Raw genomic sequence first — 21,766 nt, 5'->3', positions numbered from 1 at the left:
AACTAAGATGACAAGGGATCCAGACCAGCAGCTTCTATGGATCCCTCCCTCGCCAGTATTCCCCTGATAGAAATATGGGGTACTTTGCAGACCCTGCAGGCCCAGGTCACCATGCTGCATGCCAGGTTGCTGCCCTACAGGCATAGAACCCAGCACTGCACAGGCAGGCAGCATCACCCTCAACTCCACCCCCCATTCTGCGTGAGCCAAAGATTCCCCTGCCTGGTAAGTTTAATGGTGATGGGGGCACATGTGGGGGGTTTCTTTATCAATGCCAGCACCTGTAGTCGTTCCCCACTGACCAATACAGGGTCGGGCTATCAGCCTACTGACTGGGGAGGCTCTGGTCTGGGCATCCTCACTCCTAGAGAAAGCAACCCTACTCCTGGCATGGCTGAAGACTTCATTCAAACCATGCCTGTGATCTTCAACTACCCTAGTTGTGAGCGTACAGCCAAGGCCACCCTTCGGGCGTTGCGGCAGGGATGTCAATCTGTTGCTAAATATGCAGCAGAGTTCCACCACTTGGTAGGGGATACTAAATGGAACATGGCCGAGCAGCATTGTTATTTGCACTTCGGCCTAAATGATGACCTCAAACATGAACTGGTCTGAGTGGACTCCCTGCCCACTCTGGATGCCTTGATTGACCTCAGAATCAAGACTGACAACTGCCTGATGAAACTCCACCAAGAGCTTCCTGACTCCTGCCAGAAGTGGCATCTCCAGCCCACCAACCCTGGGCGCCTTCCCCACCACCCAAACTCATGAAGCTTGACCAAGTCCAGCCCCACCTCATCAATGCAGAGAGAAGGTGGTGTCAGGCATCGGGGCTATGCTAATATTGTGGAAGACCAGAACACTTTGTGTCAGACTGCCCTCCTAAGCCCCAATTTGCACCCTGGTCAGGGAAGGCCAAACCCCAGGCCCTGATAGGGGAGTCTGGGCTTGGGTGGCATCCCTGCCTCTCATCAGTACCCAGCCTCAGTACCTCTCTGCAGATACCGGGGCCATGAATGGGTGGGTCCTGAAACATCATAAGAACGGCCATATGGGTCAGACCAAAGGTCCATCTAGCCCAGTATCCCGTCTTCCAACAGTGGCCAATGCCAGGTGCCCCAGAAGGAATGAACAGAACATGTAATCATCAAGTGATCCATTCCTTGTCTCTCATTCCCAGATTCTGGCAAGCAGAGGCTAGGGACACCATCCTTGCTCAACCTGGCTAATAGCCATTGATGGACCTATCCTCCATGAATTTATCTAGTTCTTTTTCGACCCCTGTTATAATCTTGGCCTTCACAACATCCTCTGGCAAAGAGTTCCATAGGTTGACTGTGTGTTGTATGAAGAAGTACTTACTTTTGTTTGTTTTAAACCTGCAGCCCATTAATTTCATTTGGTGACCCCTAGTTCTTGAATTCAAACTCCCTCTGCACATCCAACGTCCCTCCATCTCAGAGGTCCGCCTTGGAGCATTCGTGGATTCAGGTGCCTTAGGCAACTTCATAGATCAGGACTTTGCATGAGTACATCACATCCCCACTCAATGCAAGGACACTCCAGACTTGGTGGAGTCTATCAATGGCTTGCTTCTCTCACGAGGCCTGGTTACCCACCAGACTGAACCCCTAGAAACTGTGACTCTCCAAAGTTACCAACAGACCCTTCAATTAGGGTTTATTATCCAAGTACTACACTTTCCAGTAGTTCTCGGCATGACCTGGCTCACTACCCATGACCCGGCTCACTATCCATGACCCATGTATTCATTAGAGGGTAGGCATGATACAGTTCTGATCCCCACATTACCAACAATTCTGTCTCCTGAAACCTGATTGTGGGGACCATAGACTGGGAACCCTTCACGGTTCAACCTGCCTTCCTCAAGATTCTGAGTCTGAACAGCTTAATCCTCAGGAAGTCTTGTTACCCTCTGCAGTCCAGTCTATTCCCCACCATGTTACCACTTAAGTATAAGGATTTTGCCAATGTGTTTGACAAAAAGAATGTGGACACTCTTCCATTCCACCACAGCTATGTCTGTCCCATCAACCTACAGCTGAGAGAAGAAGTCCCTTTTGGTCACATCTACTCCGTTTTGGAGACAGAATTTCAGGCTCTCCATGACTACCTCCAGCAAAATCTACAAAAGGGGTTTATCTGTCCTTCCATCTCTTCAGCTGGGGCTTCAATTTTCTCTGTAAAGAAAAAAAGACGGATTGCTAAAGCCCTGAATTGACTATCAGGCATTAAACAGTCACAATTTGAAATTGATACCCTCTCTTTCTCATTAATGAGCTTTTTGAAAGACTCTGCTTTGCAAACGTTTTTATTAAGTTGGACCTTCATGGGACCTATACCTTGGTCTGGATTAGAGAGGAAGATGAGCCGAAGACCGCTTATACACAGTAAGGACACTTTGACCAGATCATACCATTTGGCCTGTGCAATGCCCCAGCAACATTCCAGCACTTCATGAACAATATCTTCAGGGATGTGTTATACTGCTATGTAGTCATTTATCTGGATGACATCCTCATCTTTTCTGACAGGCTTCTCATGATCAGCATGTCTGCAGCATCCTAGAAAGACTTTGCCAACATCATCTATACATGAAGCCCAAAAAAATGTGAGTTTGACCAGGATACAGTACAATAGAATTCCTTGGTTACATTATCTCATCCAAGGGATTAACTATGGACCCACACAATATGGTGGCCAAGTCTGACTAGGCTACACCAAAGGACTCCCATAGGATCCAATGATTCCTAAATTTCACTAACTTTAACTGGCAATTCATTGAGGGCTTTTCCAGCCCAATTGCTTCTCTGACCACCCTTCTGTGAAAAGGAGTCTGGTTCACTTGGTCCTTGGAAGATCTAACTGCCTTCAATCAGCTAAAAGAGAAATTAACCACAGCACCCATCTTGGTTCACCCAGACCCCCCTAAACCATTCACAGTAGAGGCCAACACATCCAATTTCACCCTGGGTGCAGTACTGTCCCAACTGGTGGGTCCAGTCAGTCGACTTCACCCATGTGCCTATTACTCTCGCAAGCTAGCCCCTGCAGAGAAGAATTATGATATATGAGATAAGGAACTCTTAGCTATCAAGACAGCATTTGAAGAATGGTGGCATCTACTGGGGGAGAGTAGGGTAGGTACCCTGTCCAAGTGCTTACATTTCACAAGAACCCAGAACATCTTCGAACAGCCAGACACCTCAACCAATGACAGATCTGTTGGTCCCTTTTCTTCACCGGATTTGGCTTCATAGTTACCTACTGCCCAGGAGCAAAAAAATGGGAAGGCTGATGCCCTGTCTTGTAAGGTCGAGTATCTGGAACTGGGTGCTGCCGAGTTTGCTTACAATAATGCTACACACGTCTCTACCCAGCGAAGTCCATTTCCCCCAACTATGGTTTTTACCCTGCTTTCTTCTGGACATCCCCACAAACTCTCCAGTACCAGCTGTCACAGAACTAGCTACCCATCTCCACCAGTTATATCAGGATCTCAAAGTGCACTTATAAACAGCCAAGGAAGCATATAAATGTCATTCTGACCGGGACCACCAGGCAACCCCCAACCTTGCCATAGGAGACAAAGTCCAGCTTTCTACCTGCCATCTTAAAATCTACTCAACCCTCAGCCAAACTGGGCCACCAATATCTGGGCCCTTTCAAGATTGAAATACAAGTCAACACAGTAACATTCAGATTGCAATTACCCAAATCCCTGAAGATCCACCCCATATTTCATAAAAAGAAAAGGAGTACTTGTGGCACCTTAGAGACTAACCAATTTATTTGAGCATAAGCTTTCGTGAGCTGAAGTGAGCTGTAGCTCATGAAAGCTTATGCTCAAATAAATTGGTTAGTCTCTAAGGTGCCACAAGTACTCCTTTTCTTTTTGGAACTGGGTGAGAAAACTCCCTCTATGATTCTCAAGGCATCTAACTTCAAGGCAGATTAGACAACAGCTTAATGGAGTCAATTTGTACCATGTTACCGAATGACCCCTTTCACTGCTTAGATCCACCAGACTCTGGAGAATACTGAGGGCCCACCAGCCCCAGTTTCAGCTTCCAAGATGAGGACATCTACTATAAGGATTGCATCTATGTCCTGAAGGGGCAACCATGGCTGTAGGTTCTTAAGTTATGTCACGATGCACTCCTTGCAGGTCACTTCAGCTGCCTGAAGCCTAATCACAAAGAGTTTCTGGTGGCCACACTTGCACACCTCAATCAAAAGCTACATAAGATCCTGTGAACTGTGTGCCCGGACCAAAACCTGCTCAAAACCACTCTGCCTTCTCCAGCCCAAGCCCATTCCAACTCAACCATGGGCTACCATTTCTGTTGACTTTACTGTGGAGCTGCCACCCTCCCAGGTACATACTATGATTCTGGGTGTGGTCGAGCTCTTTCCCAAAATGTCACTTCACCCTCCTGCTTGCCTCTTCCTGGAAAAGATTTTTCAACTCCATGGATTGCTATCAAGCATCATATCAGACCATGGTTCTCAGTTCATTTCTCAGTTCCGGCAGGAATTTCTAAAACTTCTGGAGATTGAGCCCCTTCTCTCAGCTGTCTACCATCCACACAGTAGTGGACAAATGGAGTAGGTCAACCAGATTTTTGACCAATTCCTGTACTGCTTCTTGAACTATCACCAGGACAACTAGTTGTCTGTGCTCCCATGTGCTGAGTTTGCTTACAATAATGCCACACACGTCTCTATCCAGCAAAGTCCATTTTCCCCAACTATGGTTTTTACCCTGCTTTCTTCTGGACATCCCCACAAACTCTCCAGTACCAGCTGTCACAGAATTAGCTACCCATCTCCACCAGTTATATCAGGATCTCAAAGTGCACTTATAAACAGCCAAGGAAGCATATAAATGTCATTCTGACTGGGACCACCAAGCCACCCCCAACCTTGCCATAGGAGACAAAGTCCAGCTGTCTACCTGCCATCTTAAAATCTACTCAACCCTCAGCCAAACTGGGCCACCAATATCTGGGCCCTTTCAAGATTGAAATACAAGTCAACACAGTAACATTCAGATTGCAATTACCCAAATCCCTGAAGATCCACCCCATATTTCATAAAAAGAAAAGGAGTACTTGTGGCACCTTAGAGACTAACCAATTTATTTGAGCATAAGCTTTCGTGAGCTGAAGTGAGCTGTAGCTCACGAAAGCTTATGCTCAAATAAATTGGTTAGTCTCTAAGGTGCCACAAGTACTCCTTTTCTTTTTGTGAATACAGACTAACACGGCTGTTACTCTGAAACCTCCCATATTTCATGTCTTCCTTCTGAAGCACTACACAAAGGACCCCTTCCCACATTGCTCGAGCCCTCCTCCACCTTCATCCCCATGTAACTGTCCAATGACATGATGAGTATATAGTTTGGCAAATCCTCAACTCCTGACATGTCAGAATGCACCTCCCATACCCAGAGAAAGTAGACCCAAGGGCACCTAGAGTGCTCCCTCAAATGGTGGGGGGAGGGGTACTGTCAGGAGTAAGGCCCTCAGCTGTGCCTACTCAGTATTTCTGAAGTCCTAACAAGCCAGATAGTCTGCATGACAGACTGACCTGCCTGATTGGCTGAGGAAGCCAGCAGGCCAGTTCTTAAACCTAGCAGCAGCTCCTCCTCATTGGCTGCTCAATGCACACGCCCATGGACTTGTCTCTCCAAGCCCTGCTCCAGCTCTGCTTCTCCATAGCTCCAGCCCAGATCCTGCCCATCCTATTCCAGCCCTGCTCCTGCCTTCCCTGACTCCTGGTAATCTGAGTCTGACCCTTGGCTCTGACTCATGATTCCGATTGTCTCAACCATTGGCTCTTGTGTTCGGACTCTGACCACTAGACATGATTGCCTGTGATCTGGTCCGACGACACCATGTTACTTTGATCTCTTTCTATTTTTTTAAATCAAGATGTCATGCAGTATAAATCAAAATGTCTTACAGAAGTCTAAGTATATTACCTCAACAACCAAACTTGTAATCTCATAAAAAATATATCAAATTAGTTTGACAGGATCTATTTTCCATAAATCTATGTTGGTTACCCTCCTTTAATTCTTTATTAATTGAGTCTTATATCGGCCTCTCCATTGTCTTGATGGAATTGATGTCAGACTGACAAGCCTATAGTTACTTGGTCATCCCATTTACTACTTTTAAAATATTGTGGTTAGCTAGGCCAGCGTAGTGCGCTGGATTAGTACTTAGGGACTTAACCTGGACCTAGGATTTGGCCCCACGTCTCTTGGCCTCATTTTTTTTGTACTGACCCCCATGTAGGTTTTATATGCACTCTTATTTGTTGGGTACTTCCCATTTATTAAGGCATTTAAACACACTGATTAAGGCATTTAACACAGTATATACAAATGTTGCATATCAGTGGACTGAAATCCTGTACAAATCCTGCAAGAATGTTTGGAAATGTGAAGAGCTTTGGAAAGTCATTAAATGAAATAACTTCTCTTGAACAAATGGAAGTGACAGCTGTCAAAAATGCTGTGGGATGTACATTTGATCATCAATCATTAGGCTGTCTTATTTGTACTTTTTGGTCTACAAGTATTACAAAACCTTTGGTGATAAAATGTAAAAAAAAAAAAAAAAACGCACATATTAAACTGCTCTTTCCAATCACTGCTTTTTTCTAAGGCTCATTGAAGCATCTGAAATCTCTGCCTAGCAGTCTGAAAAAGAAAATAAGTACTAAAATATATTCTTTTGTCTATTTAGTGACTGATGAGGAGAGTGTGTCAAAAGATCATATGTTTCTGTAGGTTCTTTTGTTCTGAGAGAACTGGACTTAACATAACCTGGACTTGTCATAACCCTCAGCCATCTTGTGCACTTAGCCACCATAAGCTGGAAGCGAGGACCCCACGTAGTCAGAAGGAATGCAGCCTTGCTTAGGCACACAAAAACAACTGCACAGCTGCAGCGTTACTAACAAGGATAGATAAAGTAAAGTGACAGATTCATGAGAATAGAAATGGAGTGTGGATAGTTGACCTTGAGTCAAGTTCTTGTTAGAACTTGTTTTACTGGTTTCTTTGCTGTTGCTAGGGAAATGGTCAGCCCATTAGGGGTTACTTTGAGTTATGCTTTGTTTTGAGTTACCTATAAAAAAGGTATGAGTATTAGTGTGTGCATTTTGGAGAGGCTTTGGAGAAGTTCTTTTGAGAAGCTTTCTACGAGTTTGGAATCCGACAACTACCTCCCCAGCCGTCAGGAGGAAGGCTGGACACCACAGCTCAGATGCTGAACACGCAACACCTTCTCAGACCTTGGGTAACTATATCTGGGGCGCTCTAGACTATTGCTATTTTTGATGTGTGCTTCGTACTCTAAGGAGACCAACACAGCTACAATAACACTGCAAACATGGGTCTGCTTTAGGTTAGAGTAAATGGGTAAAATTCTGCCTCTATTGAAATCAGTAGAAGTTTTGCCAGGATTTCACTCAGTGTGGTGTTACTGCACTTTTACCCCCTACCTGGTGTAAATCCAGTTTTAGCTAGCCTTTCAAGGCTAGCTGATCTGTCCTTGCCACCCTTTCATTCTAGGGAAACTGACTTGGTGGAAATATGACTAATCTTCATTTGTATTCACAGCCTGTTAGGAAGAGGCATAGGGATCCACAGGCTAAATCTTTCCTACAATTTTCTTTATGCTTATTGGGGCGACTGGAAATTTGCCTACACCTGAAAGCATTGGTATACTCACAGGGATGCTGAGAGCCATTGAACCAAACTGTAAACCCTACATAAGATGGAAACCACTTCAAGCCAGGGAGTGTAGAAGCACCCCTAGCTCCAGCACCTATGCTTGCCCATTTACAAGCTGATACAGACCAGTATCAGCCTCAAAGCAGGCCTTTTAACCCACTTCAACTAAGAAGAAACTTCAGTGACTTCAGAGAAATTTTACCTCAAGGCTGAATTTGGCCTTGTGAATGTTACAGTTTGTGATTTGGGGCACAAGTTTGGAGGGTAACCAAGATCATCTTCTGTTTTAAACAATAACTAGTTGATGATGAACAGGCAATGGGTATGTTGGTTGAATATGGATTTCAGGATTGATCCCAGTCTGTGTTGGAGCACTAAAGTAGATCACTGATACCTTCTTTGAGGCCATTTATTATCCTGAGCATTGTCTGAAAACAGTCTGACAAACTGTCTGAAATGTCTCCACACTGCAAGATCTCAGTCTCACTTTAATGAGTAATTCACATGGGACACCACAAACCGACAGACTTTCCGACTTGAAAATCCAGTGCAGACAGGGAAACAGGCACAGTTTGTTATTTTTATGATTTGTGAAATAAAAGCTTATTGATACAGCCTCTCTGTCTCCGGCTCCAGCTTGAGCAAGGAGAGATTTTGCCTAATAAACATGTCCTGTGATAGGTACAAACAAATGGGTAGTTTTATAATCGCCATATAATTTCTTAGATAACCCTTAAGAAGGATTTCACTATGAGGTGCAGTAGCTATTTTGCTGTGACTTTCATTCATCCGCAACCAAGTTTTGTGGTCCAAAAAAAGCCAGACCAAATTATTACTGTCTTTAATGACAATGATTACTTGTTCTTAAAACAATAGTTTAAAACAAACCAAACAATACTTTTGTACTAAACACAAGGAAAGTGCCCACTTCACTACCTGATTTTCCTCCAGCTACCATCTGTAAAATGCACAACAACAGCGGAAAGTCTGCCAGGCACAGAGATATAAGCTGGGGGTCCTGGAATCTGTGCATGCAATCCCAAAACTCATCCCAGTGTGAGGCAGTGGCAGGTGATGTGTTGAATTTTTGCCTTCCTAGGCAGCCTTTGCTGGCAGGGCTCTGAACAGATTATAAAGCTACCTTCCTCCATTAAAACTAGTGAAGATGGTAGTGAATGCACTGCTTGCCCTTCTCCATGCAGCAGAAATACATGGGAATGAAATTTGTACTGTCCATATTGTATATTTATAACATCTCAATGCCAATCATCATTTCTGGTTGTTGTGACAAGTTTTGCATATACGCATGCAAATTACAATAATAATTGATATAAAAAAGGTCTGCCCCCCATTTTCTTTGAAAGACGCTACTGGTCTTTATTCTTTGATTTGACATCACGGAGGAGACAGGATCCACCTACTCAAAGAACTATCTAAATACTAATGATATTAAATACTAATGATAATTGAAGCACACTTGCAGAATAGCACGCAGCTATTGCAACTTTGAGTGCTGAAATACAATCACAATGGGCACAATATAACAACCTAGACAGAGCATGGACATCACCAATGCATGGAGGTGAAGGACCTTGAGCAATCACGCTGCAACAGCGGTTATGATTTGCAAGTGGGTTTTAAGGGTAGCCCCAAACACAACCGCTTACAACAAGCCATCCTAGAGGTTACAAAGGCATAGATGGCTCTAGTAAGCTCCGCATCTGGATCAAATCATCACAACTTTCAAACATTTTGGTGATGGAGAAAAGACAGTTTGCTGAAAACATGGGATTGCAAAATCAGGTATCTGTTAATGGTTCCTGTCATAGGGTGGCTGGCCCCAGTAAGTGAAGGAGTTCCAGCTTGCCTGCGTCAGAGCTGGTGCTCCCATTTGGCCAATTAGGTGGGTGGGGCAGCACCTAGGGGCTATAAAATATCAGGGGGAGGAGCTGTTGTTTTAATATGCCTTAGAGCAGGCTGGTTCTGTCAGGAAGGGCAGGTGAGAGCTGGCAGAGAACAAGAGACTGGAGGAGTCTGGGAAGGAAGCAGAAGGTCGTTCCGGGGAGAACGCTGAAGGCAGCAGAGTGGCAAGAAGGGTTTGCTGACTGGCATAGCTGAGTCAGGACCAGAGGGCTGAAGGCAGGAGGAGCAACAGCAGCGGAGTGAGTTGCCTGCTGGCCCTAAGCTGGAGCTATGGGCTGTAGAGGGCTGAAGGAAGGGGGAGAAACAGATGCTCACACTGGAGGGCTGGACCCGGGGGAACAGTAAGAGGGCCAGGGGTGTGAGGGATGCTCCCCTACAAAGGATGACTTCCAGCAGACAGGTTGTGGGGGATCTTGCTGGGGAGAGCAGGGTTGCACTCCAGTTGGAAGGGCTAGGGTGGCAGTCCAGGGACAGAAGATTACGGACTGAGTCCAGTTGTGGTTGAAGGGCCCTGGGGTATGGTATGGAAGGAGTCCCAGCAGAGACACTGGTGGGTGTGCCGACTGGGAAGAGTGGGGTTTTAAGGATTATATCCACTTGTTGTGGGAAATGGATTATGTTTTGGACTATTTATGTATGCTTTTGAAAATAAACTGGCCAAGGAAGGGCATTATTGAAGTAAGAAAACTTGAAGTGGATTTAGGGATTCAGAAAGGGGAAACTGGGGCAGGTATGCTTGTCATGCTGCAGAGGGCACCCAAGTCAGGGCTGCCCTATGACAGTCCCCCAGTTTCAAACATCTTCAACCAAAGGTGGATCTTCTCATTAATAGATAGAGCTATCAGAAAAATCCAGACACTTCCTCAGTAGGTCTATCCTATGTTGGTAGAGCTGCTACCAGTAACATTCCATGGGGAACGTGATAATCAGTTAACAGGACAGGGCTGAGATGGGATTGCCTTGGCTGGCTGAGATGGTAATATAACATCTAGCTTTCAGAGTACTGGGGATATTTGAAAACTATGCTGCTCTAAGTGGCTTCATACATATAGTATTTATCTGTGCTGACATTCAGTACTTTACTGTCTACATAAAAACAGTGGTTTAATGCATAAAGTGGTGACAAGATCAGTTCCTGCAAGGCTGAATACAAGAGAGCATTTGTACTCAAAATAAATTAGTAGAACCACTCTAAAACAACTCCATACATTCAGTTAGACCCTGAAATAATGTCAATAACATCCTGCAATTTATAGTATTAAAAACCAGCTGATGAAATAAACTATTGTGGAAAGGTTTCAGAGTAACAGCCGTGTTAGTCTGTATTCGTAAAAAGAAAAGGAGTACTTGTGGCACCTTAGAGACTAACCAATTTATTTGAGCATTTATTGTGGAAAGCTATCACAAATTCCTCATTCAGAGACCACCCTATTGCACAAATTAACATAATCTCCACATTGTTCCAGGGCATGAAACAAGACTAGAAAATATGAGTCCCCAACCCTCCAGAAGTCCCTGGGAATCATTCAGCCTTCACCTTCATTATTGATATCTCCCCAAAAGGCAGATGTTCTGGAAGTGGTTGATCATTAATTATTTTACTACTACTTTGAGTTCTCTCCAGCTATTTAATAGCCATCTCCAGTTGAGCTGTTCAGAACTGTCATAGGTGTGCTCTCACCAGTGCTGCATGGAGAGGGACTTGCTTTGACATTTCCCTTTTCAATGTATCTTTTCCTCTCATTGAATATCTGTTCTGGATTACTTTTCTCCAAGATAAGAGATAAGTATTAAATGCAATCAAATATACAGAAGCTTATGCACACTAGCATGAGTCAATAAAAATGTAAAAAGTATAAGGCAATAATATTCACTGTAATAGGTTTATTTCTATTCCAGTAGAGACCCTAGAGAGATCATAAATCAAGTTAACCTTGATGCAGAAATGTATTATTGATAAAAATGGATCACAATTCATTGCTTTAATAACGAGTCCCTGAGTTACAGGTTTTACCTTTGCAGATTCCTCTGACATAGGAGACAAGGTAATATCTTGGGCTCCTAGCGGATGCATGACAAACACTGGGTTCTGCATACTGGTGGCAATATCTGCAGAGTTAAAAAACTGTTCCATTCCATAATTTATATCACTCTATGTGGATCAAATTTACCCCTGTTATCACTGTATTGGCTTCATGGAACCTGTGGCCATTCACATCAAGCGAGCTCATGGCTCAAGAGGGGGGTTGAGTACGTTATAATATGAATTTATTTATGGCTTAGTTCAGTGATATTCAACCAGAGGCCCTACATGTTGTGCTTTTCCTGGGTATGCGAGGAGACATGCAACATCATGACTTCAATATGGCAGTTGCGGCAGGAAATGTGGCTGGTTTCATCAGTGTATGAATTGTTAGATTACAAACATTTGTTTTGGGGTTAAGAGGAATTGGGACCAGATGCAAGAGAACACTGTCCCATTTTCCTTTTCAAAATCAGGTATCCCTCAGCTTTTGGTGTTATATATAAGTCTATTAAAGTCAATGTCATATCATTTTAAAGCTAGTATAACTCAGGGAGGAACAGGTATCCTGATTTTTCCCCCCTCCTCTACTTGTCTATCCTATTTGTCTGCTTAGCAATGCAACTCAAGGAAGAATCAGGCACCCTGGTCTTTCCAAACTATCTAGTTTCCCTAGTCATCTACCTACATGCATGTGCCCTGTTACTGTAAGGCTTCAAGACATTAAACTAGACGTATCAGCACTCATTTCCTCCCCTGCACACAGAAGTCAAAACTTAACTAGTGCAAAAAGTGTGTGTGGGTGAGGGAGCGGGCTTAAAGTAAAAACAAACAACACCTCCCCCACCACACACATTTACAGTCATTAATGTGATGAGGTTAGGAGTCCCTTTCCAGAGACTACTGGCATGTCACTGACCAATGGCTCTGTTGCAGACCACCAGGCATTGGCTCCTAGGAATCATATGTTAACCTAATCAAACTCACTATATTTCAATCAATAATAATTACATGATTTCGTACTTCTGCCTTTGGGTATGTTTACACTGCAGTCACTGGGGATGTGATTTCAGCTCATGTACAAGTACCCAAGCTAGCTTTCATCCAGCACAGAACATGCTTCAGCACAGGCTAGCCCTGAGAGTAATTGCACAGGGCTCCAGGTAGGCTTGCACAGCCCACACTGTGAAGCCCTCGTTGCCATGGCTTCACTGCTCCAGTACCTGAGCTAGCTGGATTAAAGCTAGCTCATGCAGATGTACTCAAGCTGCTAACACACCTTGAGATTTGAGTATAGAAATATCCTTCGCCTGATGCCTAAGTGGCTCTTTGAGAAGCAGTACTGTCATGCTGGAGTTAAAGCAAGATTCTGAAGAAGAACGTATCAAAGCCATTCTTCATAGTTTTTCTCATCACATATTAGGACAAAGATACTGTACTATGTTTAGCCCTGTTCCTGGGAACACAACATGATGCATATCATTATACAAAATAAATGCTACAATACAGTAACAAATATCTTTCAGGTCTTTCTTTTTTCACAAAAAAAGAGGAAATTCACAGCTCATGACCAAGCATGTGGTTTTGCTTTTATAAATCCAACGCCTTGCTATTGGAGCTAGTTGAATATTTCCCGAAGGAACACTTCTGTCAAAAAGTGGCGATTTGTCAAAATCTAAACATTCTGTGGGAATGAATGAATTCTCTCAAGTATTCATGGGCTGCTGCAGAGCTGGGACCCAGGAAGCCCTGACTCAAGCCAAGTACTCAAGGTGCCTTGCCATGAAACCAGAGCCTGGCAGCCCCAGGTCAAGCCAGGACTGTCAGGGACTTCCAGGCTCCTGGTTTCCTGGCAGCTCATCAGGTGAGCAGCCACAGCGCTGGGCAGCTTTGGGACTAGGGTGACCAGATGTCCCAATTTTATAGGGACAGTCCCAATATTCAAGACTGTCCTATATAGGTTCCTATTAACTGTCCTTCCCTGCCCTGATTTTCCACACTTGCTATCTGGTCACCCTGTTGGGGACCCTTATTCATTTGGTTTCAAAAGAGTTAAAACAATGTCATTTCAATTTTTCTTAAATGAAAATTTTGGATTTCCTTCATTCCATGGGAAATTCTGAAATGGACTTTTAATTGAATTGTCTGCAGAACATGAATTCTGGGTTCTGACCATCCCTACTTGGAATTTTTTTTTTTTAAAGAAGTAAATAGTACAATTCATTGTATACTTTTCTTATATAATTTCAGGCCTGATTTCAGTGCCAAATTCTGCTCCACTTGATACACAGCTATTGGGAAGTCCTGCTGGAGCACAGCAAAGTCCCAAGAAGACTCAGAAGAACCCAGACAGGAAAGCATTTAGACATATGCTTGGCTCTAAGCAGGTGAGTAGTCCCAATGAAAAGATTATGCTGTTTTGAAGGAACTGAATGGCAGGATTCCAGGGCATGTGAAATCAAAATAAAAGATTCAAATCTGTTATGTCCTGGGGGTGGGGTTGGCATAAAAATTTTCTTCATTTCTAGTTACTTTAAGGTTAACAATCCATTGGCCAGATCTTGACAATTCTAGTATTACTCATGTCCTTATTAGAGGATTATGCTTAAGGCCCTTATCTTGCAAGGTACTACTGAATACCTCCTATGAAATGCTGAGCTACCTCTGCTGCTATGAAGCCAATAGGAAATGATGATACTCAACACTTTGCAGGTTCAGGGCAGCATTCATGATTCTGCTGATTAGCTCAGCTAAACAAAAAAGTGCAGAAAACAGAATGCAGCAGATTCACCTTTTGGAACTAAACTACACACAGGATACATGGATCTGGTAGGAGAAGCTTAACTAAGGCATTATAGACAGTTTTACAAAAGAGAACCAAGACCCTGATCCTGACATCTGATCCACAAGTGTGGATCCCCGTATCTGTACGGAGCCACAATGACTTCAGTAGGACTCTGCGTGGTCACAAGGGTCTGCTCATGTGGATCAGATTGCAGGACTGGGCCAAATGTTACAACACTGCAACTGTTCACCCCTCCTGACTAATCTAATCGCCTTCTATGATGAGATTACTGGTTCTGTGGATGAAGGGAAAGCAGTGGATGTATTGTATCTTGACTTTAGCAAAGCTTTTGACACGGTCTCCCACAGTATTCTTGTCAGCAAGTTAAAGTATGGGCTGGATGAATGCACTATAAGGTGGGTAGAAAGTTGGCTAGGTTGGCGGGCTCAACGGTTAGTGATCAATGGCTCCATGTCTAGTTGGCAGCCGGTGTCAAGTGGAGTGCCCCAGGGGTCGGTCCTGGGGCCGGTTTTGTTCAGTATCTTCATAAATGATCTGGAGGATGGTGTGGATTGCACTCAGCAAATTTGCGGATGATACTAAACTGGGAGAAGTGGTAGATACGCTGGAGGGCAGGGATAGGATACAGAGGGATCTAGACAAATTGGAGGATTGGGCCAAAAGAAATCTGATGAGGTTCAATAAGGATAAGTGCAGGGTCCTGCACTTAGGACGGAAGAACCCAATGCACAGCTACAGACTAGGGACCGAATGGCTAGGCAGCAGTTCTGCGGAAAAGGACCTAGGGGTGACAGTGGACGAGAAGCTGGATATGAGTCAGCAGTGTGCCCTTGTTGCCAAGAAGGCCAATGGCATTTTGGGATGTATAAGTAGGGGCATAGCGAGCAGATCGAGGGACGTGATCGTCCCCCTCTATTCGACATTGGTGAGGCCTCATCTGGAATACTGTGTCCAGTTTTGGGCCCCACACTACAAGAAGGATGTGGATAAATTGGAGAGAGTCCAGCGAAGGGCAACAAAAATGATTAGGGGTCTGGAACACATGACTTATGAGGAGAGGCTGAGGGAACTGGGATTGTTTAGTCTGCAGGAGAGAAGAATGAGGGGGGATTTGATAGCTGCTTTCAACTACCTGAGAGGTAGTTCCAGAGAGGATGGTTCTAGACTATTCTCAGTGGTGGAAGAGGACAGGACAAGGAGTAATGGTCTCAAGTTGCAGTGGAGGAGGTTTAGGTTGGATATTAGGAAAAACTTTTTCACTAGGAGGGTGGTGAAACACTGGAATGCGTTGCCTAGGGAGGTGGTGGAATCTCCTTCCTTAGAAGTTTAAGGTCAGGCTTGACAAAGCTTTGGCTGGGATGATTTAATTGGGGATGGGTCCTGCTTTTGAGCAGGGGGTTGGACTAGATGACCTCCTGAGGTCCCTTCCAACCCTGATATTCTATGATTCCTCTCCCCCTCCCACTCCCCCAAAAGGAAGAAACCACCATGGCTTCACAAAAGTGCTTGCTACTTTAAAATACAAACAGTTCTTAGAATATCCAGAATAATCATGGATCTAAGTTACTGTTCCTGGTCATTATATAAAAATTGTGTGCACAGGTTGAAGGGGGAGAGGGAAGACTGCCCTACAAAATAAAAGTAATTTCCTCAATTGGACTTATTGGATACAAAAAGTTGGGCTCAGAGAATCTAATCTTGTCTGTCCTATCCTGCTCCAAAGTTATGTGAAGATACTAACAAAATGGATAAAATAGAATAAGCAACGCTTATGATAAGCAAAGGCTTGGCAACAAATGATTTACTTAATGTAATGAAGGAGGCAGAGGATTGCCAGAAGAGAAAGAATAGTCTCATGATTAAGGCAGTTGAATATTGCCCTGCAGAACTGTCTTCGCCACAGAGATCCTAGGTAATGCTGAGCAAATCACTTTTCACAGGTGGTCACTGTAGAGATGTTTGTAGGTTATAATTTAGAGATGCTCCCTCATAAGGGGCCGTATTATGAACATTGGAATTTGGAGATGTGCCCTAGAGGCAAGGGTTGGGACCACCACATGAGGGCGTGCAGCAGCTCGCTACAGAAGATCTCCACTTTGTTTTATTAAAGTTGTAGACCTTTCTCATTCACTGGTTATTTAATGAACCCCAAGATCATTACATGGTGTCAGAAGTGCTGAATGAGAAGAAACTGCAGTGAAGTTAACTCCTGTGTTTGCAACTGAAAGCAGAGACAAATGGAAAGTCCAGAGAAGCATGGGGAGCACCAGGCACAGAAGCTTTTGATGTATTTGGTGAGCACAATAGTAGCTTGCTTAACTGAAGAAAAGGAGCGGAGGGTGGGGTTGAGCCAAAAATGGAGGTGTTGCAACCTCCTTCCAGTCTGCAATTGTCAGGCAATGTTGCAGAGACCTGGAAAAAATTTAGACAGATTTGAACTGTATTTAGCAGTTATTGGGCAGAGGGGAAAAATGATAAAGTGAAATAATCAATCTTTTGGCATGTTGTTGGGGAGGAAGCATTAGATATTTATAACAACTTTAAGTTTTAATAAGATGAAAGCATGAAGTTAAATAAAATACTGCCTAAATTTGAGGAACATTACCTGCCAAAAAGAAATGAGACCTTTGAGAGACACATTTTTACATGCTTCCAAAAAACTGGTGGCACCATAGAACACCACATCACAGAATTAAGGAAACTCAGTAAAACTGGTGACCTTCATTTGTTGACCAAGTCTCTGGTCAGAGATAGAATGATTTGTGGCATTAAAGACCATGTGTTAAGAGAGAGACTGCTCTGTGAAGGAGATATAACTTTAGAAAAAGCTCTCCAAATATGCAGGGCAGCAGAAACTATGAAAGCACAAGCCAAAGAGATGAATTCACCAGCAAGGGTGATCCATATACTAACTACTGAAAAATATAGCCAGAATAGGTCAAATCAGAAAGTAGAACCACTTATTATGAAAACCACTGCTAGGAAGAAGACTGGGTACAGATGGTTATATGGAAGGTGTGGATCATAGCATGGCCCCAAACAAAGAATGGTTGCCTTTGGGGAAACTGACATAGATATGGGGGAAATGATCATTCTGTAAAATGCTGCAGATCCCAAATGCAGAAAAGTCAAATGAATGCAGTTAAAGAAAATCAGAGTGAGGAGTTTTTCATAGACATACTGGGATCTACCACACCATTTGAGAGGGATTGGATACTGCCTCTGACAGTGAATGGAAGAATTATTCCACTGAAACTTGACACAGGAGCTCAGGTTTATATTATGTCAAAACAAGATTATGAAAGACTAAAAATAAACCAAAACTGGGTCCTACAAAATAAAAGTAACTGGTTATTCTGGAACAAATATACCAGTGAAGGGGAGGTGCATTGTTAGTAGCAACCATAAAACACCATGTAAAGGCTCCTCTTCATTGTAGTGCCAAAAGAGGTGATACCGATTTTAGGCCTGGCTACATATGAGAAACTATCTGGTAAAATGGATACTCTCATTACAAGATCATACTGAACTGGCTATGAGGCACTCCTTCAGGAATATCATAACTTGTTTCAAGGGTTGGGTTGCTTGAAGGGTGAACATATAATCCAGATAAACAAGCAGATCTCTCCAGTTATCCATCCATGTAGAAAGGTGCATTTGCATTCTGTGATAAACTCAAAGCTGAGCTTGCAAGGATGGAAGCAATACAAGTAATTCAAAAAATTGAGGAGCCAACAGAATGGGTGAGCTCCCTAGTCATCATGGAGAAAAGTAACAGTCAGCTACACATATGCTTAGATCCCTGGGACCTCAATAAAGCTGTAAAAAGAGAAATTTTCAAACTACCAACCAAAGAAGAGATTATGGCTCAATATTTCAGTAAACTGGATGCATTCTCGGTTTTTGGAAGCTAAAATTACCCAAAGAAAGCTCAACACTAGGCATATTTAATACTATGGATCAATCACAACATCACTAATGTAGTAGGAAACTGCTTTCATGCTTGAAATAAAAGCCATGCCAACAAGCAGGGTCACTGAGACCTCATCCAGTTCCACAAAGGCCTTATGCAAAGGTCAGTACTGACATATTTACCTGGCAATCAAAGCATTATTTAATAGTTACAGATTATTATTCGCTGTATCCAGAAATTTGTACACTGCACAGTACTAATAGTAAGTCAGTGATAGCTGACATGTAGGGAATCTTCTCCAGACATGGAATTCCAGATGAAGTCTTTCATGATAAAGAACTGGAATTTTCCAGTGCACATTTTAGGCAATTTGCCAATCAAATGGACTTGTGGGAAGGTCTAAACGGACCATAAAGAACCTCATGGAGGACTTTTGACAGTGGGGGTGATTTGTATAAATTATTTATTGATTTACCAAAGTACATCTCTGGAGAATGGCTTTCACCACCTCAGCTGTTAATGGGAAGAAGGATCAGATCTAATTTACCATTTACTGAGAACTTGTTGAAATCTCATAACAATGAAACCATGCAGAAGATGAAAGAAAATCAGAAGTGGAAACAGAAATATTATTTTGACAAAAGGGCCTGTGATCTCCCATCTCTTAAACCAGATGATAGAGGTGTGATTCCTGAGAGACACTAATACTTGGGGCCAAAGGGGCACCATTAAAGAACAGCTGTATCAAAGGTTTTATGTAATCCAAACAGACAGAAGGACACATTTTGACATAATCAAAGGGATCTACAAGTAATCCCAGAAAGTTTCAACACATTGACAGCTGATGTGGACTCTGGCATTTCCCATCTGACTGATGCTTTATCATCAACTCATAAAGGAGAAACTGTCAAGGAACAAGAGAACAACTCGGACTCTAATGAAAGTATGATACTGAGAAGACTCAGACTTGCTAACCTGCCTGAAGAAGGGGTATTTGAGGAAAATAAGTGGTAAGTACTCACTTGAGAGTGATGTGCTGGTAACCTCTCCTCTCTAGGTAGTTGACACATTGGGTTTATGAAATGCACTGCATAGATTGAGAATGTAATGCATGTGTTATTAGATAGTTAACTCAGATATATAAAATATAACAGCTAATTTGTGTTTCTTTAAGAGGAAAGAGGTACAGATGTTTGCAGAAGAATATAATGCAGAGATGCTCCCTCATAAGGGACAGTATTATGAACACAGGAATTTGGAGATGTGCCCTGGAGGTGGGGGTTGGGAACACTGCATGGCTGTGTACAGCAGCTCACTACAGAAGCTCTCCAGTTTGTTTTATTAAAATTTTAGTCCTTTCTCATTCACTGGTTTGTTATTTAATGAACCCCAAGATCGTTATAGTCACTAGTTGGGTATTCCTCATTTTCTGTGTCCCTGGCTTGAGAACTTTGGGGGCTGTACCTTGCAGAAGTGCTGAGCATTCTCAGCTGCAACTGAAGTCAATGAGAGCTGTGCTTTGAATATATAGAGTGCTATATAATGCTAAGTACTCTGAAAAATCAGATCCTAGGTATCTCAAACTGGGCCCCCCAAATTAGTGGACACTAGGATTGCCAACTTTCTAATCACACAAAACTGAACACCCCTGCCTCACCTGTTATGCCCCCTGCTTGCTTTAGCCCCCCTCCGTCTGTTGCTCACTCTCCCCAACCCTCGCTCACTTTCACCAGGCTGGGGTGGGGGTTGGGGAGTGAGGGCTCCAGCTAAGAGTATGGGCTCTCGGGTGAGGCCGGAGATGAGGAGTTTGGGGTGCAGGAGGGAGCTCTGGGCTGGGGCAGGGGGTTGGGGTGTGGGTGGGGTGAGGGCTCTGGCTGGGGATGAGGGGTTTGGGGTGCACGAGGGGGTTCAGGGCTGGGGGAGGGGGTTGGGGTGTGGGTACTGGGAGGGAATTTGGGTGCAGGAGAGGACTCCATTCTGGGGCAGAGGCTTGGGGTACTGGAGGGGGGTCAGGGTGCGGGGTGCCGGCAGCACTTACCACAGCTCCCAGAGAGCAGCCCCCAGGTCCCTGCGGCCCCTAGTTGCATGGGCAGCCAGGAAGGCTCCATGCGCTGCCCTCATGCCTGCAGGCACCACCCCTGCAGCTCCCACTGGTCGAGGTTCCAGGCCAATGGAAGCTGTGGAGCCAGCACTCGGGTGGGGGCAGCACACGGAGCCTCCCTGGCCACCCATGTGCCTAGGGGCCGGAGGGACTCGGTGGCCGCTTCCAGGAGCCACGTGGAGTCAGGGCAGGTAGGAAGCCCCCCTGCTGCGCCACCGACCGGACTTTTAATGGCCCGGTAAGCAGTGCCAACCGGAGCCTATAGGTTCCCTTTTTGACCGGGTGTTCCAATTGAAAACCGGACGCCTAGAAACCTTAGTGGACACTTCTGACTTTAATCTCTGTGCCCATCTGTAAAATGAGGACAATACCACCCTGTCACTTCACAGGGGTGTTGTGAAGATTAACTGTTTGGGAAGCACTTAGATACCATAGAGACAAGCACCATAGAAAAGCCTATGAGAAAATTAATAATTCTGTCTTCAGCACAAGTTTTGAATAGCATTCAGTGAATAAGGCCTGCAGTCACACATTGAACAACATGGAAAAAACAAAATATTGAAAAGCTGCTCAGTAAATGAGTACCATCCATCCTGCACCCAGAATGAGACATGGTTACTGTGGAAAAGAGTATGTGATTGTGTAGTTAAAGACTGTATCATAATGCAAATACACAAGGGGGCCAAATTATGATTACACAGGCAACCTTCATTTTGGCATTTCCTAACTTTTTGAGTGTTTGATTCACAACCTTGCTAACCTTCTTTTAACATAGGTTTGTGTGTGTGTGTAATATATTACATATATATTTCACAATGGCAGACCTCATAATTCACCCTGGTCGGCAGCCAGATGAAGCTCCTCGTCTCACATTTCACTCTTGACAGCCTCACTCTTCTCAGTTCTATTTTAGAGCTGATGCAAAGCTGCATGGGGATGTTTTAGGCTCAAAATAATCTGCTACGTTACTGTTTCTATATATCTTCGCAAATTTTTTGAAAAAACTTCATCCCTGGCCATATCATAAGATAAAGAAGCAAAATACCTATTTCACATTCTAGTAGATCTCACTCTCAAGAAGTGGTTGTTTTTTTTTTGGCCATGGATGAAATCCTGACCCCACCAAAACTCCCACTAGCTTCAGTAGCATTTCGTCTTACCTGTTTTCCCTCTCTTAGCAACATGAGCAAGGGGGTCAGAATCTAGCCCTTAGTATGTTGGTGATTTCC

At 43.9% G+C, this 21,766-nt stretch overlaps 1 protein-coding gene across 3 annotated transcripts in view; it reads left to right on the top strand.

The window, feature by feature from the left end:
- BEGAIN (brain enriched guanylate kinase associated) overlaps positions 1-21,766 on the top strand; it is a 526,866-nt gene that overhangs the window by 65,416 nt on the left and 439,684 nt on the right. For all 3 annotated transcript variants that reach the window (XM_084632030.1, XM_084632028.1, XM_084632029.1), the window contains exon 2: positions 13,968-14,104. In XM_084632030.1, coding sequence (XP_084488156.1) covers positions 14,087-14,104 — 18 coding nt within the window. In that variant the 5' untranslated portion in view covers positions 13,968-14,086. The remainder of the gene's footprint in view (positions 1-13,967; positions 14,105-21,766) is intronic.

The sequence above is a fragment of the Lepidochelys olivacea genome, assembly GCF_965140295.1.
Source record: "Lepidochelys olivacea isolate rLepOli2 genome assembly, chromosome: 6".
Lineage (NCBI taxonomy): Eukaryota > Metazoa > Chordata > Testudines > Cheloniidae > Lepidochelys > Lepidochelys olivacea.
The sequence above is the reverse complement of the archived record's forward strand: the minus strand, read 5'-3'. Positions and strand labels throughout refer to the sequence as shown.